This window comes from Coenobita brevimanus, chromosome 57 (genome assembly GCF_032717465.1).
Source record: "Coenobita brevimanus isolate Jiangsu-jjx chromosome 57, ASM3271746v2, whole genome shotgun sequence".
Taxonomy (NCBI): domain Eukaryota; kingdom Metazoa; phylum Arthropoda; class Malacostraca; order Decapoda; family Coenobitidae; genus Coenobita; species Coenobita brevimanus.
The window spans coordinates 57,429,450-57,449,827 of record NC_137010.1 but is presented as its reverse complement, the minus strand read 5'-3'; the positions used below and the strand labels follow the sequence as shown (position 1 = coordinate 57,449,827).

Genomic DNA, 20,378 nt, shown 5'->3' with positions numbered 1-20,378 from the left:
ACATGTAATTTAGTACATGAGGAAAAATATTGCAAAGTGTTTTTCTTCTTCCTCTTCTTTTGAGGAAGGACAGAGACTTGAATCTTCCCTATGTCTTGCTGTTTGTGGGGAGGGAAGAAATTGATCTGTGAGGAAAACTAGTGTAACTGGTTCCCATGTCTTGCTCTCTCTATTTTCCCATGGCTTTGTTTTTCATGATATATACAGTATTTCATTTTTGGAGAGACAAGGAAAGTAGAGAGCAGAAAGTTCCCTTGCATCTTGTTCATCCCAAGTTACAAGAAGGAGTTGCTTGTGAGTCTGTTTGTGAATCTGGGCCATGGTCAGCTTCTGAGAAGCTCTTAAAGACTTGTAAAGAGAAAGTGTCCTTGTTCTGAGCCTTCCTTCACCAGGGGGAAGACCGTGGAACATTGCTTCTGTGTCTTCATATTATTGTTAAGCCCTTGAAGCTGGGTCATGTTTGTGTTGGGTGATTCTTGCTGCTGCCAGGTGATTAGAGTCAACTTAGAAATGGCTTCTTGTCACTGAAGGGTTTTGTTAATGCTATATCTAACCTTGCCTTTAATATTAAAAAAAAAAAAAAAAAAATCTGCTCTAAGTTGGGTAAGATCATTGGGAAATGTTATAAATAATATGGAACGCACATCCCAGGCTCAAAGATTGCTGTACTGAGCCCAAGTATGTCTTTTCCATTTTATCAGTAACACCTGAGCATTTTCTTGAGCTTAGGGTAGACTTTTCAATCTGGAGGGGTCAGATACAGTAAGTCATCGTTAATAGTCACCTTTGTTTTATTTTTGAAGGTTATTCCACAGTAAATTGAGGAAGGATTATGGAAAAATTGCCTAGTTCTGTTGTTACATGTAAAGCTGATCTGCTATTTTCACCTAATTTAAGATAAAATGTGAGATGAAGTTGAAGTATTTTGCAACGCATCCCCAAAATGTGAAGAGGATTACACTACCTATATCCATCCATCATCCAATCCTACGTTGCCCCATGAGGAGTATAGGAGACCGGGGCTGGGCAGGTTTGTCTACATAGCCTAATTAAATCCCTTCAGAGTGAGAGGCCTTCCCCAAATTGAAGAAAATTGTCTCGTAGCAGCAAAGAGTCAGCTAAGAGGGACATTGCCCGGCTTCCCCAAGGTGGCTAAGATACTTTACTTCACACGCTGATGTCATTACCTGTTTATCGTTTTAAATTATTATCGTCGGAACCATTTCTCTCCAAGTTGCACTGCTTATTACAACGTTATGATGAGTCAGTTGCATTTTTTGGCTCCTTGATTGAAACTGCTTGTCAGGAAAGTTGGTTTTGAGATCAGCCAAGTTACAGTGAAAAAGTTCAGGGTTGTCTTCTAAGTGGCTTTGGAGATTTTTTGACACCTCTTCCTTAGTGGTTTATTCTGCTCATTGCACCTCAGTACAGCATGCCTTCGTTTTGCAGTTGGGGTGCCTTTTTGAAAACAGTTGCATAACTCTTCATCCAGTAATGAATTTAGCGTCATAGTGATTATATAAGCAAGAAAAATTATTATAATTACAAATCGGGTGTAACGGCAATCTTATAAATGAAAATATGATCACGTATTGAAAAAAACATCCTAAATTCTTACTGATCATTTAAGGGAATAATTACCGTACATGCCAGGTGATCATACAACAAGGGTGTGTCATCTGCTTATGTTAGTGATGCATAATTTGTTGATATTAAAATGCTAAACAACATAAGACTGTGTGAAGATGTAACATGCAGAATAAACCACTGAGGAAAGGGTGCCACAAAGTCTCCTATCCCACCTCGAATATCCTCTTGTTTACATTTATCCCAGTGATCAACTTATGCGTCAAACGTGAAGCTCGGCTGAACTCCAAAACTTAACGGTAATATATGTTAAATGAAACTGACTTTGTGTATCATGTAGAGGTTTTTTGTGTGCCAGATAATTATTATGTTTGTATCTGGTTCAGTATGTTCTATCACAGTCAACCAGTTCGCCAACGCTTCCCTGTCGGCTGTGATTGTGATGTTATTTTTATGTGTGTAGCAATGAAAAGCACACAGCAAAAGAGTAAGGGAAAGGAGACTCCGATAGTTGGGGAGGGATGAAAAATATGGAAGATGTTCGTGATAGCAGAATGATACAAACATCAAAAGATTATGAGAAGAAAGGATATGCGGACATGGAGAAAAGGAGAATATTTTTACAAGAAATATATGTGATAACAGTAGAAAAATAAGAAGGGGGGGGGTACTGCGTGACATCTGGGGAGGAAGGTGTTACGTAAAATATTTTTATGTGATAGCGATATAAAGCAAAGAAAAAGAGTATGGAAAGTAAGAAATATGGACAGCAGAACCAATGCTGGCAGGGGATTGTTGGCGGACTTTTATCGATGAATGTACAGCCAACTGGTACAAAGTGTTCCTCCGTACCGTAGAAGTAATATTGTTTCCCCACACCCTCCCGATTCAGCCACATTGGTGTCTCACTCGGAGCTTTTCTGGGACGACTGCAGCATTGGTGGAAATTCTGCTGTGGGTCATATTCTTGCAAGGCTGTATAGCACTTTTTCCTCTGCAGTTTATTTTGCTTACTGGGGTGGAGAGGCATATGTTGGAGGGAGGACAGGATGACTTGGAGGAGATTTGTTTGTGGCCACCCCCTTATGAGATTAAGGCCTCAGGTGATAGATAGCTAGAGTTATTTTCATGCATATTACCTGGGCAAACTGTGTTATCGCCAAAAATATACAGTATAAATAACATAATAAGTCTGAGAAAAGATGCACTAAAGCCTACAGTGTCACCTATGCTCATTTTATTGTATCTTGGCCAATAATTGCCATCTCCATCCTGAATGCTGAGATGTAGCAGAATATCAACACTACAATACAGCACCAATTACAAAGAAGTGTTGTGTAAAGATGTAGAGCCACACTGTTGTCTTCTACCACCAACCTCTGTGATATAAGCCAGAGAAGGACAAAAATCTGGGCCAAGTTAGAGTAAAAAGAGTTTAGAATATGAACCACAGTGAGGCGCATAGAAAGAGTTACCTCCTGCAGAGTTTCCCCAAGAGGTAGTGGAACCCAGGGAGTCACGAACTGAGATGAGACGCTGTACAGTAGAAGTCAGATTATCCTGGAACAATCAAGGAGAACTGAACCTCCTTCCCACATGTATAGAAAATGTTCATGAATTCCCCTTTCCAAATCAAGGTTGTTTAGTGTTTGATTCCCTGTTGTTTAGTGTTGGATTCCCCTAATATTATACAGTACCAAAGGGCATTATGGGACAACACAAAATCATTCTTACTAGTAGTGGTAATATTTGTCTATCCAGAGTACAGTATAAGGAAGCAGAAGATCTTGGGAATACCATAAACGGATAATCGTCTCTACTGTACTGATCGATTGGCTGATTCCTCGAGACAGTTGGCATTTCCCCCCCATGTTATATTGAAAGAGAAGGTTCAGGTCTTTTGTTAGTTTGTATAATGATGTTGCTAGTCAGTTTCTTTCTGTATACCATTTCAATTACTTAAAATAACGAAGAATTGCAGTCTGTATGGTTTAGTTCATCTTGGTAATACGATCCTTGCCATATTTTAGGAAACAGCTTGAAAGCTTGTAGGTCATAGTCTAAGTGGCTTTGAATATTTCTGAACGCTTCTTCCTTTGTGATTTATTCTGTACATTACACCTCATTATCCTCATGTACATTGTTGATTTATACAGGAGAGAGTTAAGGTGTAAGACGGAAAATAACTGTCAAGGGAAAGGTGCAATGAAGCTTCCTGTGCCACCTAGATTTTGACCTGAGTTACAGCAAGTGATTTTTATGTACTTCAGACTCTGTACAGTTCAGTTGGGTCCCTTTATATTGGCTCGTCATTCCTGGAGCCTTAGCCATCCCTTGTATGTGTTGTGCTTCAGTCGTAATTCCATGTGTTGATGTGTAGCGTGTGCCATTAACTCTGGGGTTCACCATAAGGGAATGGAAATAAAGGGAGCGACTGAACTCTTATACGTTGATGCTTTTCTTGTACTGTAATTACATACAGTGTTGAGATCATACCAAGCAAGCTATTGTTTCTGGAGGAGCATAGTTTGTGGTACGTGTTTTAGTTAATGTGTTCACTGCTGGTCTCAGGGGACACGAGGTTTGGTGTTTACCCTGTAACTGCGAGGATTTCTCTTGATGAGGATTTCTGTCAGCGGGACATTTTTTGCAGAGAAATATTAATCTCTTGGTTGTCTAGTAGCCACCCATTAAAACATTATTTGCATGGCTGTGAGATGTTTGCGTTAAATACACAGTAATTAGTTGCACATGTACTGTATTTGTAATCTAACAACACTGCTGTGACTACCATACAAGCGGCTAAACTTGTCTGCATACATGGATTAAGCCTCAAAGACAGATAATTTATTCAGCTGCATGCATTGGTTATATTCTTCTTGAGCTTTATGCTATGTAAGAACAGCCAGATAGCCAGTTACCCAAATACTCCACACTAAAGGGATATGTAAAAATTTAATACCAGCAGTTGCCGTGTTCTAATATACAGAATGAAACACCTTGGGAATCATTGTGTTGTTGTTGTGGTCCCAGGCTGGTGGATTGCAGGCTGTGGTTGCTCTTCTGCCCTCCACCATTCTCCTTTCAGAGGGTAGGGAGAGAGATGAGGGACGTTTTATATTAACCACTTATCTATGATGTATACAGATAAGCTGATGGTCACAGTTGGTGTGTTAGACACTGATTGAATTTGAGATATGTGATAAACCCAAGCCATTTCCTGCGCTTCAGTGTCCATTGCTATTCTGCCGGGAACAACACATGCTGTCTATCAGGTTCCTATGTACTGCAGGAAGGGAAAAGTGAGTGTAGTAGAGACTTGAAGGTATCAGAATTTTAGATAATTTTTTCAGCTGCATGTATTTCAACTATTATTCACATTGCCATATAACCTAAGGGTGGGCAAAATACAGTCTGTCAAGAGTTTATATGACCTGCCATTGTACAGTATTCAGTTGTAGCAAAATACTGCAGCAATTTCAGCCATGGGAGATCTGGCCATTAATACAGTAAGCCCTCTGTATAATGAACTAATTGAGGGAAACAGTGGATCATTAGATCCAGAAGTATATTAATTCCAGTGTTCAGTACAGTGATCTTCATAAAATATGAACCTAGGTCCATTACATACCTATCTTAGTTCATTGGGTACATTGTGGTAACACAAGTGTTCACATTACGAGTTAAGGTTTCCACATTATGCTTTGTACCGTGCAGTTACATGGTCAGTTGGTTGGCCCCTTCTGCAGTTATTTATTATTTATTATTTTATTTATTTATTTATTTTTCAGGCAATTGATTGGTTGGGTCAGAGAAATAATAGAGCCTGAAATTCTGTAAATTGAGGTTTGTTATAAAGAGGGTTTACTGGTACTTTATGGACAATAATACCAGCCCACTTTTTACTCAGTTATGAAACTCACAGTATTCCAGAAAGTTTGTTCAGCTCTGAAGATTGCACTGCCAGGTTTCAAAAGTTGGTGATTATTGTCTTGTAATCTACTATAACGATGTAGATCAGTACTTACGTCTGCATCTGTACATCAAAGAACTGGTGTAGTTGACAGGCCACACAAGCAGAAAGGATCCAGAAACACCTCTACCAGCAGGACAACATTTATATGTCAATTACTATCTTGAATTACCGGTACATTGAACTTGGATGTATTATTATATTTTCAGGGAAGGAAATATTCAGCAGTTATGTTTTCCTTGGGCATTAATGTAAGACTCGTAAAATTCAGTGTCCACCACAAAGCCTTAAATATAAACACTTTGGGAGTGACCACCCATTCAACCTAAGGACATTTTTCCCTGTTCTCGCTACCTCCAGACAGTTCTTTTGAGACTTATATTGTTACTCATATTATATCTTGTTTTCTTTTGTCAGAGCAGTTTCCAGCAACCATTGGGAAGTAATTAGCTGGTTTTGAAAATTGGTTTAGCTCCTAGATAGAAAACAACAGCTGTACCATGGCCAGCCTTAGCATGGGGAAAAGAAGAAGCATGGCACCATTGTATTTAATATTTATTCTGGAAAGAGTCTTCATGAGTGAAATCGTCGTCAAGGGTATTTTCTATCCTCTTGTTTAAAAATTCTCTTCTGAGCTAAGTAAAACTGTCTGGTGGTTTGCAGGAATAAAATTTAATATGTTCTGAATTCAGGGGATCAAGGGTGACTCCCAACCAGAATTATTCCTGGGAATAATTAAATCCTGAATTTATATGATTGTGTACATGACATTTATTTTTTTTAAATACAATAATCCTGTACAATATATTCAGTGAAAAAAAGAAGAAAGAGAAAGTGCTTATAAATACAGAAATGAAAACCCGTTACACTCATTACTATTTCACAGTCAGTTTTATTGGTAATTTCTAATCCATTATGTTTTCAATGTTTTGCAACAACACACTGCTAGGAAGGAATAAGAAAGAAAACAATAGAGCATCACAGGAGTTAAAAGAGAGCAGTATGGTTCACTGCAGGGAAAACATCAACAGATATCACAAAGCCTGTAACAGTTAACAATGGCAAGGAGGAAAGAAGTTCACAGTTTGGCTTGTATTCTAAGTGGCTTTAGAGATTCTGTAACACTGCTTCCATAGTGATTTATGCTGCACATTACCCTCAATATCCCCTTTTGTGTTACTGATGCAAACTGTCTTTATTAAAACCATTTAAGTAACATGCAAGATTATGTTAAGGTGTCATATGCAAAATAAATCACCAAGGAAAAGGTGTTGTGGAACCTCCTGTGTCGCCTTAGAATACGGCATTTTATATCAGTGGATCACAACAACAAAAACTCGGTGTGTACAGTATATTTCTACGTTTTGTATATTTGCTGCTGTATTGTGCCAGGAGTTATCTCTCTCGGGATAGGAACCAGTGTTGTATGAACATATGTGTCTGTTTCTGTGTTCTGGGTGGCACAGATCTCATTACAGCTCTTCCTCAGTGATTTAGTTTGCCTGTTACACCTTTTCATCGTGGGCAAGTCATGGAGGAGAAATAAGTCAGTGTAGTCCTCGGTATGTTGTCTTTTTAATGGAATGTCCAATCAGTGATGCCTTACAGGTGACTGAAGTTCAATTGATCACATAATGCCATCAAGGGACATAGGGTAGATTTCTGCACTTAAATTTACTGGACTAAGCTTTGCCACAGCCCCATACACTACTTGAAAGAGGTAGTATACAGGGTGGACATAATTAGCACTCCAATACAAACTTGCATGGCAGTATCGTAATTAGGTGTTGTGGGGATGGGTCTGTCAGTGGGAAATGAATAAATAATGCAGCGTAGATACAGAAGATACTGATAACAGACTGGGCTGTCCACACAACACAAGAAATTGCCCTGGGGGGTAGTGGAGCATTATGTATGGGCCACCCAATACTAAAACACAGGAGAACATCAAGGTGTAATATGTATAATAAATCACTAAGAAACAGGTGCTACAAAGCCTCCTCTGCCACCCAGAACCCAGCAGCAGGTCTTACGAGATGTGTATGTTGCTCACTCGCTGTTTTCCTGAATCATTCATGTCAAACTGTATATTAGTGAAAGCTATTTAAGAATGTTGTTATAATATTGGATTTAATTTTGTGGACATTAATATACATTTATATTTGTAAATATCACCAATGTTTGGTCTTGATGTTCCAAACAGATATGCCTACCAGAATGTCAAATATGTATTTTTGAAAATTAAACTGTTGTTGATACACATGGCTTTTGTGTTCTCTCTTCTCTTCCACAACTTGTTTACTGTGATGACGTGTTTTTCATTATCTGTGGTGTTGGTGTGGATGCGCTAGAAAGCATTACCATAAATACTTTGAGATGATTTGGCTATGTAAAATGGATGGAGAATGAGAGATGACTAAAGAGAAAGTAGGTGAGTGAGGTGGAGGAGACCAAGGATGAGATGGAGAGGTATGAGGTCTGTTCAAAAACATAACCATCCTCATTTTATTATCTTACCAACCAATTGGAGGATAGGGGCGGGGTTTTGTGTAGTGCAGGGCAGGACCTTCGTGTACATGCATGATTAATGCCAGCCACCATGAATGACTCAGTGGTTGTCAGTCAGCCTGTGTTTACGGTCATGCACCTCACCCTCGTCGCGTTCCCACGCTCGTCACGATGACCGAAAAGGTTGAACAGTGTTACTGCATCAAATTTTGCCAAATTCTAAGTGATAAGCTGAATTTATCGAGAAGATCCAGCAAGTTTTGGGGAATGAAGCCAGGAGGGCAACACAAATAAAGAAGTGGTACAATTGCTTGGAGCCTCTGTGGTACAGTGGTAAAGTGTGACTGTTTGTACACTGAAGAACGAGGGTTTGTGCCCCGCCAAGGTAATAAACTTGGGAGTGTTCTTCAGGCCACGTACTGCATTGGCGGATATAGGGGGTGCTGTGGTTGAACTAGTGTCGCATACTATAAAGTATGCTTGCACCCAGTCGGCTTGTGCGGGCCAATTACACTTGGTTCACAGACTACACACACATCCAAAGCCACTCCACTACAATTACACTTACAAGCACTTCTCACCCTACATACAATACACTTACAAGCACTTCTCACCCTACATACAATACACTTACAAGCACTTCTCACCCTACATACAATCTCTACCAGACAGCCTAAGCCACTTGGTAGAGATACATTGGCTGTATCGTCCCCACTTTGGTCGGGATAGGCCGGTCCTGCAGTGGACACTCAAACGGCTGAAGAGGTGAGAGACAATTGCCTAATAAATGGCCAAATGTCAGTTGAGAGCAATCCACACCCTGGGAGGCCATCAACAAGCAGGAGTGCTGAAAACGTGAAGATGGTCTGTGATTCTGTCATGGGAAATCGTCGGTTGACTGTCACAGAAATTGCTAATGTTAATGATGGATAAATGTACAAAATATTAACAGATGATTTGGGCATGCGAAGCTGCTGCCAAGCTCATTCCAAAGCTCCTTTCACATGAACAACAAGCTCTGCAGATGAATGTTGCTCAAGACAGGTTGGAGTGTGCAAATCGTGATCCAGACTTTCTGAAGACTATCACTGGAGATGAGACTTGGGCGTACAGGTACAACCCATGAACCAAAGCACAGTCATCCCAATGGTTGCATGCAGGGTCACCTTGGCCAAAAAAGCACGACACATCTGCAGGACGGTGAAAAGCATGTTGACTTTTTTTTTTTACTACCGTGGTGTTGTGCATTTTGAATATGCAAAAGAGGGTCAGACTGTCAACAAACATTACCACCTCGATGCTATCTGTCATCTTTGTGACACAGTTCAGCGGAAGAGACCAGACCTTTGGAAAGCGGCAAGCTGGAAACTGCACCATGACAACATCCCTGCCCATTCTTCTGAACTGTTTCAGGAATTTTTTGCCAAGCACAACATTCTGCAGGTCTGGCAGGCTCCCTACCCATGGCTCCATATTCCCCAAGCTCAAAACTCTGCTGAAGGGTTCCCAATTTGAGATGAGAGAAGAGATCATGATGAATGCAATAAAATACCTGCAGGAAATACCGAAAACTGGCTTTCAAAAGTGTTTCGGGCAGTGGAAAGAAAGCTGGGCTGTGTGTGTCAAGTAAGAAGGGGCCTACTTTGAGGAAGATTTGTGCCTTGCTCAAAAGATTTGCTGTTTATTTTTTCAGAGCCTAAGGTTGGATACTTTCTGAACAGATTTTGTACATGAGGCAGGGAGTGTGAGTTAGCGAGAGGACAGTAGTATGGCAGAGAACAGGGTGACATAAGAGGCAATTCATCTGTGGCCACCTCTTACAGGATTAAGGTGTCTGGCAATAGCTGCATAGATTCTTCCAAACACCACACATTTTGTTTCATTTGGTGGTCATTTTTGTGGAGGAAGTGTTAAATATTGCCTTCATAATTCCCTCCCCACACAAGTTATATCCATCATTAAGCTGAATCAAATCAGCCGGTGGGGGCACGATGAAAATGAAAACTAGATCAGGTTAAGGGCCTGTGACATACTGGCCCATGGAGGGATGGAGTGGAGAGGTATATGAGAGATGGGGGTGTATGAGTTGGAAGCAGGGCAGTGAAATGGTGGGGGACTGGGCGACATGGAGGCGATTTGTGTGTGGCTGCCCCCTACAGGATTAAGGTGTCTGACAATAGATAGATAGATAGATGTTTTTTCCGGCAATCATGCATATTCACTTTTTTATTACATGCACAAGGACAGCAATGGAGAAAATGGTGGATGTGCTAGAGATAAAATGCCTAAGGGCTGTATGTGGGGTGAGATATGTGACAGGGTGAGAAATGGCATTGTAGGAATAGAGTGAAAGCAGGCAGGGCATATGGAACAGGAAGGCCCAGCAGTGTTGAAAAGGTGTGACCACATGGAGAGAATGGGTGATAAGAGATTGACTTAAGAAGGTGTACAGATCAATAATGGAAGGAGTGAAAGGAAAGAGGAGGCCTAGAAGGTGGCAGGGCAGCATGAAAGATAATGAATCATGGTGGTCTGAGAATCCCCAGAGGGTGAGAAGCATGTATGAAATAGAGCAAACTGAAATGAAGCAGTTTATAGAAGATGACTTACGGTTAATGATCTATAGCAGGCAATGAAGTGAAGTGACAGCATAAAACTGTAAATCAGTGGGGTGTGCTTGTGAATGGTAAAAATTGCTTTGTGCAGACCATTCCAAATGATAGTTGAGAGAGTGAATGTGAGCGAATGAGATTGCATTCTCCTGTTTTACACACTATCCCAACGGAGCGGGTAACAGCAAGCATATGTATAAAAATAAAAATAAAGGTGGGTCCTACTAACTGCATTACGCAACCCAATTTTTGTGTGTTGCAAGGATGGCTCAGCATTACCAGTGTCTATCCAGCATCTTTTTCCACCTCCCATAACTTTGTTCATTCTGTACTAAGTCTGCTTTCTCTACCACTGATTGCAAAGTTGGTTATACTCTTTTCACCTAGACTTGGCCCAGACTTTCGTCCTTTTGCACCTTACCGCACACACCTCTGTGGTCAAGGGAGACATTACTATGATTCTACATCCTTTTCACAGTACTGTATTTCTTCATGAACAGCATTAAATTCTAGCACATATATTAATCGTTAGAACTCAGCATCCAATATGGAGAGATGACAATTTTACGCCAACATATGAGTAAAATGGGTACAGTAATATCATGAAGCAGCCTGAGTGTGGTGGTAGGTGGTGGTGACCATCATCCACTAACTTAATGTGGTGCTGCCTACTTCTTCCTTCACCTTTATCATTTTTTTTCTGTATCTGCCCTCCTCTCTTCCTATTTCTCCCATCTTGCCTGTCACTTTTTATTACTCTTCTTTCCTCTTCAGGTGGCTTTACACTGAGTGAAAAGCCTAACTGTTTCCTGTATGACAGGAAACCATTTACAGTGCTGGGTGATTACCATATAACCAACATATAGTATTCCGTACATATCAACAAGTGGGTTGGCAGAGGGTTAGTGCTCCTCCCTGTAAAACAACTAACTCAAATGGCCACCCCTTAATGGATTACTGTGTCTGGCTATACACAGACAGATAGCCTAAATGTACTTGCTGCCCACAAAAGTAGACTGAGCCATTCCCATAACACACAGGCCTGGATAACACAACACGCAGTGCTGGGCACCGCAGTCTAAAATTCAACTCCACAATCGCAATTCCGCAACCTCTGACCCTTACCTTTCGCTACCACAATTTTGCAACAAACTTGGAATGTGCAGTTCCGCTGCCTTAATACCGCAACCGCAATCCAGTTTTACAGTTTTCAATACAAAGTGCACAAACACGGGCTAAATCAATTGGTAATGTAGTAAATTATTGTATTTATAATCTATTTATGAGATTAATTTCCCACAGTGACACTCAGTCACTATGACCCTCACTACTCACTAGTGACTCTGTTCATAACTTCACTGTAACCACTTCTCAGAGTCCTCACTGACTCAGAAGTTCAAGTTCAGAAGTTCACACTTGTGAAACTTGACACTTCTTCACATCCACACGTCACAACTGTGCATGATTAGCCATGCGTGCCACAAAATTTACTGCCATGCTGGCTAATAGTAGATCCTATCATATCGTATCAAATCATTTCTCCTGGTATCGCCCATCCCTACTGCTAACTGACACAGCGATGCCTTGCCTGCCGCTGCTGCTGGCCGGGACTCTTGTTCAAGCTTGTTATTCATGAGTCATGCTGTAGCCTGTACTAACCGGCACCGACCGCCACGTGGGAGCTTGCGGACAGGATTGCCATTGCAGAAGTACTTCCACAACGCAATACCACAAGTTTTGGACGAGTTTGCCGCAATTGCAAATCCGCAACTGAAATCATGCAGTCCGTTATTGTGAAATTGCAGACTGCGGAAGTGATTGCAGAAATGGCCAGCTCTGACAACACAGTACTATCCCTTGAGTCTGGTGACATATTCTCTCAGGTTATTATTTTTATATGCATACAGTATTATGAAATTTAGAGCGAACTTTCAAATGGGAGGGGATACACACAGTAAAGCCTTCCTAAATCCCCTCACAAGTGCAAATCCTTCCTAACCTCAATACTATACAAAAATCTAACAGCATCAAATATACATTAAAACGTACAATGGGTCATTTGGATTCAGTGCATTTAGTGTCTGTATCCTAGTTCAGTAAGAAGGTTCCCTAGCAATCCTTCATTGGTTATTTATTTTCTGATCCAGTTGGTTATATAACTTTGCACTTTACTTATGCAGAGTATGGAGATATTGCAATGATTTAAGTGGCACAAAAGGTGATAGTAATGTATAAAAAGAAAGATAAATCACTTAGGAGGCATTAGGCAGCTTCCTTAACTGATATGTATGCAGGCCATGATGCTGTGAGGTTGGAAATCTTAAATCCTCCAATTCTTGTACTCCCATCACAAGTGTAGGGGCCTGGGGTAACACTACTTAGTATATTTAAAATGAGAGTGACCCAACAACACAGCAGCCTACTTCCCTCTCACCCTCTCATCTAATGGCAGCTCTCCACATTGCTCAATTTCTGGCAACCTCCCTATTGAGTCCCTTACCCCTGAGGCCACACTCTCTAACCTCATCCCAGGTCATTTTTGGTTTGCCTCTCACAACCCTAACCTTGACGTCCACTCTTCTCACCTTCAGCACCCACCTCTCATCTTTCATTCTCTGTTCTTCTCTTCATTTTAACTTGGCTTGAAATTGCCACCCCTCTGCCTTAATTCGGGGTTATAACAAGATATTAACAACACAACATGGTGCAAGCCACAAAAAAGTGCTGTGGAAAAGGATGTAGAGCCACAGTACTGACTTGTTTCAAATTACATAAATAAATAAATAACTTATGCTGATAAATTATTTTGTTTTCAAAATGGCACAAGTTTTCCACCAATCAAGGTTTTTTTCATGTGTTTGGCAACTCTGGGCACGGACTTGACAATCTGTTCCCTGAGGCCCAGCAGACTACCTCTATGCCACACACCTACACATGTCACCACTCTGGCACTAATACCTACTGTCCATTCTGAATACATACCAGAGTTGTCTCATTCAGGGCTGGTGTAGTGGTATTAGCAGTGTTATTACGACAAGCTGGTGGACTCTGCTGATCAGCCAATTCTCTTTTAACAACATTCATTCACCTGTTCCCTGCCCAGCCTGGATCAAACTTATGTCCAATTTGGGATTCCAGACTACTTCTCCAACTACCTGACCAACAGTGGCTTCATGATTGGCTGATAGATGAAGCCTGGATGAACACAACGACGTCCTTTACCATGTCATAGCCAATGCTGAACTAGGCTGGGTCCCGTAACTGACAAGGAGAGCACTCAGCCAACAATGCTTCAGATTATAACACAGCCATCACTTTAACCCCTTAATTACAGGTGAAGTGCAGGTAATCTCACTCATTATCCAGGTGGTTCCGTGCGGAGTACATGTGCTCCTAAAATGTACCGTAATTGAAATACCCATGTGTCCTGTAACACCTCTTCCTTAGCTATTTATTCTGCATATTACACCTCGGTATCTTCTTATGTGTTATTGAGGAAACCTACATAAAAATTAAAATGACATAAATGCCACACAAACAAATACTAAGGTGTAGTATCCAAAATAAATCACCATCGAAGAGGTGTTAGGTACATAATCTTCAGAAGCCACTTGAAAAATATGAACCCCACACAGCACAACACAACAGGGGCTTAAAAACACAGCTACTGATTCAACTGCGATGACGATGGTACTGCTACTGACTCAACCAGCTACTGACTGACGATAAGCGCTTACTTGGAGACCCGGTAGCCACTGGGGGTATCAGATGTACAGGGAACCATCTGCGGGTCCGATGTAGCGGATGGCGATGAGGATGACGTCAATGATGGTCCACACTCCCAGGCCCCCGAAACTGAACAGCTTGCCGATCCCCTCCTGCCAGTGACCCAAGTAGAATCTGGGAGGGGAAGACCGAAAATGTGCCTCATCTGTGTGTCTATCTGTTTATCTATCCACAGTATCTATCAATCTGTTTACCAATTTATTATCTATCTACCTGTCTATCCATCTATCAGTCCATCTACCTGTCTGTCTGTCTGTTTATCTGCCTACCAACTCAGTCCTTCATTTCAGTCCACACTCATCATTCTTCTTCCACTCCTCCCCCACCAGTCTACCTCTCCTCCTCCCTCATTCTACCTCCCCTCCTCCTTCCTCACTCTCCATCACAGTACGAATCCCTCAGTCAACCTCTCATTTTCCCTCACTCTACCCCTCCTCCTCAATCAGTCAACCTCTCCTTCTTGTTCTCTCTACCTCTCCTCTCTGTCAACCTCCTCCCTCTTTCCATCTCTCCCCTCTGTCAACCTCTCCTCCTCCCTCACTCAACCTCTCTTCCTCCTTCACTTAACCTCTCTTTCTCCTTCACTTAACCTGTCTTTCTTCCTTGCTCAACCTGTCTTTCTCCCTCACTCAACCTCTCTTTCTCCCTCACTCAAACTCTCTTCCTCCCTCATTCAACATCTCTTTCTCCCTCACTCAAACTCTCTTCCTCCCTCACTCAACCTCTCCTCCTCCCTCACTCAACCTCTCCTCCTCCCTCGCTCAACCTCTCCTCCTCCCTCACTCAATCTGTCTTTCTTCCTCACTCAACCTCTCTTTCTCCCTCCCTCAACCTCTCCTCCTCCCTCACTCAACCTCACCTTCTCTCTATCTCTCCTTCCTCATTCAACCTCTCCTCCTCCCTCCCTCAACCTCTCCTTCTCTCTATCTCTCCTCCCTCATTCAACCTCTCTTTCTTCTTCACCCAACCTCTCCTCCCCTACTCAACCACTCCTTCTTCCTCAGTCACCCTCTCCTGCCTCATCCTGCCTCTCCACCTCACCTGTCAGCACCAAACCCGCCCAGTGTTATGGACAGGAGGAGGGCGGTTGACCACTGATAGCCAGAGGTCCAATTACACGGCAGCTTTTTGGGGAAGACGCGGTTACCCATGCACAGGATGTCGCTTTGTACGGTGCAATTTGACCTGTGCCCGTGAAGAGAGAGAAGTATTATTATTATTATTATTAAGACTGGAGTCATAATTTCATGCTGGAACTGTGTCTTTCAAACTTCAATCAGCAGATGTACACAAACGTACCACACTAATATTACTTGTACAGTACATACGTGAATGTGGCTCTGGGTGATGATACGGCCAAACACTGATCGGTTCCAAGACAGGAGTGTTGCCACGGCTCTGTCTGATAGCAGTACAGGCAACGCATCTCCACCGGGAACTTCTTTGCACCCTGTAACAACCAAGACACACATTATCATAATCATGGCAGTGCTTCACCATCAATTTCAGTTTTATTTCTGTTGTTTTCCACATAATATGGGTGAACTGGCATTCCTGATAGCACTTCTCCAGCTTGCTCTGTCCTGTGCCACCTCTCTACTAACACATGTAGGTCTGTAGTCAGCACAAACAACCACATCCCACATTTACAACACCAAAAACACTCCTTCACCTCTTCATTTGTCTGTCTCTCTCTCCACATAACTCCACCTGCTCAAGGATATACAGAAAATGTAAACACTGTGTACAGCTACACAGTGGTAGGTAGAGGCTCTCACCATCCACTCATTCATTGTAGTGCTGCTCTCAGGTGACTGCCCCTTCCTCTCTTCCTTCTTTCCTTCATTCCCTTCTCTTCCTTCTGTCTACAGGTGACTCTACAATGAGTGCTTGGCCAAAGGGTTTCCCATACACCAAGAAACCATTTACTACGTTGGGTGGTAACCATATGACCAAATTATGGCACCTGGTGGTGGCGCTCCAATCAGATTGAGTCGGTGAAGGTTTATATCCAAGGGGTGGATGGGGTTTATTGCTCATGAAATGCCACTCAGGAATGACTAAGGCTGGTCACTCTCATTTTAAATGTAAGGACCAACCTGCCTAGCCCCGGGCTCCTATGCTCCTCACAGGGCAACACAGGATTAGATGATGAATGAATGAATGAATGTACAGCTACATCCACCTCAAACTTTTGCTGGTGCAGGTGGGTGAAGGCAGCAGGTTTCTATCACTAACACCCATACATGTGGCTCCACTGGACACAGGCAGGTGTGGGCAGGAACTACTAAAGGTTACAGTGATACAGAACCCCTGCCTGCAACTGCCAGCACCAGCAAGCACATGGTGTTTCCATGGCTTAACTCTGAGGGCATTTCTCCGAGACTTAGATATGTTTTCCCTGTTGTCCCAACAGGGGTTGTCTATTCTATACTCATGTGTGTGCACAGTTTCACCCAGTTATTCTCACATTTTGGTGCAGGACAGAGATGCCCTCACATCATGGCACTGATATAAATGGGCAGCTCTACACCTTGACAGCCCAGTTATAAAGAAATCTCTCACTTCCCTCACTATTTCCTGAAATGAGGGCAGTCAACTATACTGTACACAAAAAGGGCAACTTAAGCTTTCCATCCACTGGATTTACATCTACTGTAGACAAGCCTGAGACCAAAACAATAACTCCCACACATTCCCTCCATGTTTAAACCACCTCAATATACTCAAGCACATCACTTTACTGACACTATCAGTGGCCATGCACAATCTTAAATCTGCAACAGTTGTTTTATCCTACAATGTAACACCAAACATCCACCTAACCATTCCCATTTCAGCACTCTTGATTCTGTGACCATCTTCCTTCATTTCTTTACTGCAAATTTCAGTACCAAAACGCATCACATTATGGACATAAGAAGTATAGCGTTTTCCTTGCATCCTGAGAGAATCCCTTCTTTATCACTTGAAACATTAGCTTCTAAACTCCTTCCAACTAGTTCTTCATGGGTATGTTCCAAAATACCACAACTGTTTCCATATGACTGGTACTGTAATTTGAAAGAAACTGGCAAACTTATAAACTGTTACTGCTGCTCTATCTATCTGTAGCCAGTTGCTGTACTCCCAGAAGAGGTGGCACAAACACGTAGCTCCATGTCACCCTGTCTTCTGCCATCAGGATACCCTTTTTCCAACTTACACTTCTCCCTCACTTCTCATCCCCTCCCTCCACCTCACCCTCAGTCTCCAAGTCCCCTTCCCCCTCTCCACCTCACTCACATACACTCCTAGTCAGTCTCTCATTCTCACAGACTACACACCTTTGTTCCCATCCTCACCTTACATATAACGCCTTCCTTGGGCTGACACATGACGGTGAGGGTGCTGCCATACACACAGGTACAGTTGAAGGCACACTGCAAACACTCCCGTCCCAGCTCACTGCACTCGATGTCTTTCGGACATACTCGGTTTTCCACTTGTATACGTTCCTGTGGGCAGTTTAAGCAGCTCAGTACAGTACAAACTCTCAAATCTGAAATATCTGGGCTGAAAGGTTGTGTGGAAAATGGGATACAGTATTTTAAGATGTAGACTAATAATGACAACTATGAGAAAATCATTTTAAAAAAGCCTTTAGTACAGTATATTGTCAGACTCTCCTCCCAATTGGTATGAAGAAGCAACGGCTCACTGTACTTAAATTACTTATGGCTGTGTGTTTTTTTAAGATGGGTTTTCTTTTATCATGGATTTTGGTGTTCATGGGTGTCTTTGTTCCCTAATAACACCTACAAAATAGTAAGAGATGACTGTACTATATTCCATTTCAACAGATTAGGTTAGGTTAGGTTAGGTATATGAGAGAGGGGGGTGTGAGCTGGGAGCAGGACAGTGAAATGGCGGGGGACAGGGCAACACGGAGGTAATTTGATTGTGGCCACCCCTTATGGGAGTGAGGCATCTGGCAATAAACAGATAGATAGATAGGTTAGATCAGGTCTGGTGAAATTAGAGGGTTCAAGTCTCTGGCAACCATGACTTTGGCACGTCTTCTTGTCATTCATGGTGGAGACCCCCTAGCACTTCTTCCTCAGCAATTTATTTTTGGATCTGGCCGGTTATTATTATTTTGTATCTTACTTATGCAGAATTTGACAATATTTGAAAGATTTAGCCAATACAAAAGGTGACAATTATGTGGAATAAGCAAAATTAATCACTTAGGAAGAGGTGTTAGGGAGCTTCCTTAATGGATGTGAATGCAGGCCATAGTGTATACTTTAAACACACATTTACAGTATACAGGTATTTATACAGGTGTTTACATTATACAGTGTTTACATTATTCAGGTGGTTTAGTTCCATCAGGGGAAAACAAGCTAACTCTACTTTGGGTTTGGATAATATTTAGCTTTGGCATGTTCTGGCTGGGTGAGGAAAGAAAAGGGTAGCGGCTGTATCAGATGACTGGGCTACGTTACGAAATACTGAAGTAGGGGTTGTTAGGTTGGCACAACTATATGACAGAAGACACGATAGGGAAGGATATAATATGTCACGTTAAGTTGGGTCAGCTCAGATTGGGTTAGTTTTTGTTAGACTGGGTTAGGTTTGCTGTGCTTAGATTAGGTTAGGTTAGGTTAGGTTAGATTAAGTTAGGCTAGGTTATGTTAGGTTAAGTTCAGTTAGCTAAGACTTGGTTGGATTAGTTTGAGTTTAAATCCGGTCCAGTGACTTACAGAGCAGTTTTCTGGTGGTGGGGTGGGGCGTGGGGTGGGTACGAGGTCGGGAAGTCTATTGTCTGCAGAGGAGGCGTTCTTTGAGGCATTCAGGAGAGGTGCCTTGGACTCTCCCTCAGGTGGACTGGAGGCTGAACCTGCAAATGGGGAAATATCAGATGATGTATGTGAAAGTTGATGCAGATGTACTGGATATGGTTTGTTCATGTGGAGAGAATGGAGAGTGAGAGACTGACTATGAGTGTTTGGTTATTCTTTACCAAATGGGCACTTCGATTCCACCTATATTATAACAAACTCATGATCTCAAGGTTCTGGTAAGTAATTTTGGTACACATGCAACACAGGTAGTTAACTGTTGAATTGTGACTGTACGAAGTGACTGGAAAAAACTAAATATACCTATTTTGGGGTATTTACAGACACGGCCAGGTTACCTGCGGCAGTGTTTACCAACGATCTCTCCGACTGGCCACACTGTTTACCATCCATTGTTCTGACTGGATGCATCAGTGTATCCTGTGTCAACACTATGGGAAACTTAATGATTTAACCTAACCAAACCAAACCTAATCCAACCTTACCTAACATGTATTTGTCAGACAGCTTTCAAATATAAAAATGCACATTAGGAACGTAAAATATGGCCAAGTACTGGTAGACGTTGGGGGAATATTTACGCATTCTAAATCCTCATTTATAGCTTTCAGAGGTACCGTAAGTTTACAAAAATCCCCAGTGGCTGTGGTAATTCAGGAATAATAACGGTCAATTTTTGGTAGTTCACATCACTCCATCCAGGAAATCTGACACAACCACATGATTTTGAATCTATTCCACTATAAACTTGTTTTCGGAAATGTATATTTAACATGAAAATCCTGTAGTTGATTATCTTGGATCTCCCCTAAATTTCTAACTTACGATACATAGAACTCTTTCCCTCTGCCACGGGCCTCTCCTGCATGTGACGTCACGTGATTACTGTGCATGCTCAGTCCTCACAGCCAATGAGATTAAAATCAACCAAAAGGCGGGCTAATCAAGTGGCTGACACCGTTTGCATGTCTTCAAATTTCAATTATCCCTCACTTCAGTAATTTGCACGATGGCTTCCTCTTGTAGTGGGTGCACCCTGACAGAATACGAGGCCATCGCTCGTTT

The 20,378-nt window shown here is 42.0% G+C and overlaps 1 protein-coding gene across 1 annotated transcript; it reads right to left on the bottom strand.

Annotated features, from left to right (window-relative positions):
* Nucleotides 1-14,259: 14,259 nt before the first annotated feature.
* On the bottom strand, nucleotides 14,260-18,300 carry amx (TM2 domain-containing protein 3 almondex). The gene is made up of 5 exons (XM_080274139.1): nucleotides 18,268-18,300; nucleotides 17,811-17,963; nucleotides 15,795-15,916; nucleotides 15,508-15,651; nucleotides 14,260-14,580 (listed from the first exon to the last, which is right to left on the bottom strand). The coding sequence occupies exons 1-5, from the start codon at nucleotides 18,298-18,300 to the stop codon at nucleotides 14,445-14,447; spliced, it is 588 nt and encodes a 195-aa protein (XP_080130265.1). The 3' UTR covers nucleotides 14,260-14,444.
* Between the last annotated feature and the right edge of the window lie 2,078 nt (nucleotides 18,301-20,378).

Excerpts from the sequence above, each read along its gene's own strand:
- amx (XM_080274139.1), bottom strand. The coding sequence starts at position 18,300 with ATGGAATATAGTACAGTCATCTCTTACTATTTT. Across the intron at positions 15,917-17,810 it reads AGGAAGGCGTTATATGTAAG|GGTGCAAAGAAGTTCCCGGT; the intron begins GTGAGGATGGGA and ends TGGTTGTTACAG. Across the intron at positions 14,581-15,507 it reads GGCGGGTTTGGTGCTGACAG|ATTCTACTTGGGTCACTGGC; the intron begins GTGAGGTGGAGA and ends TTCCCCTCCCAG.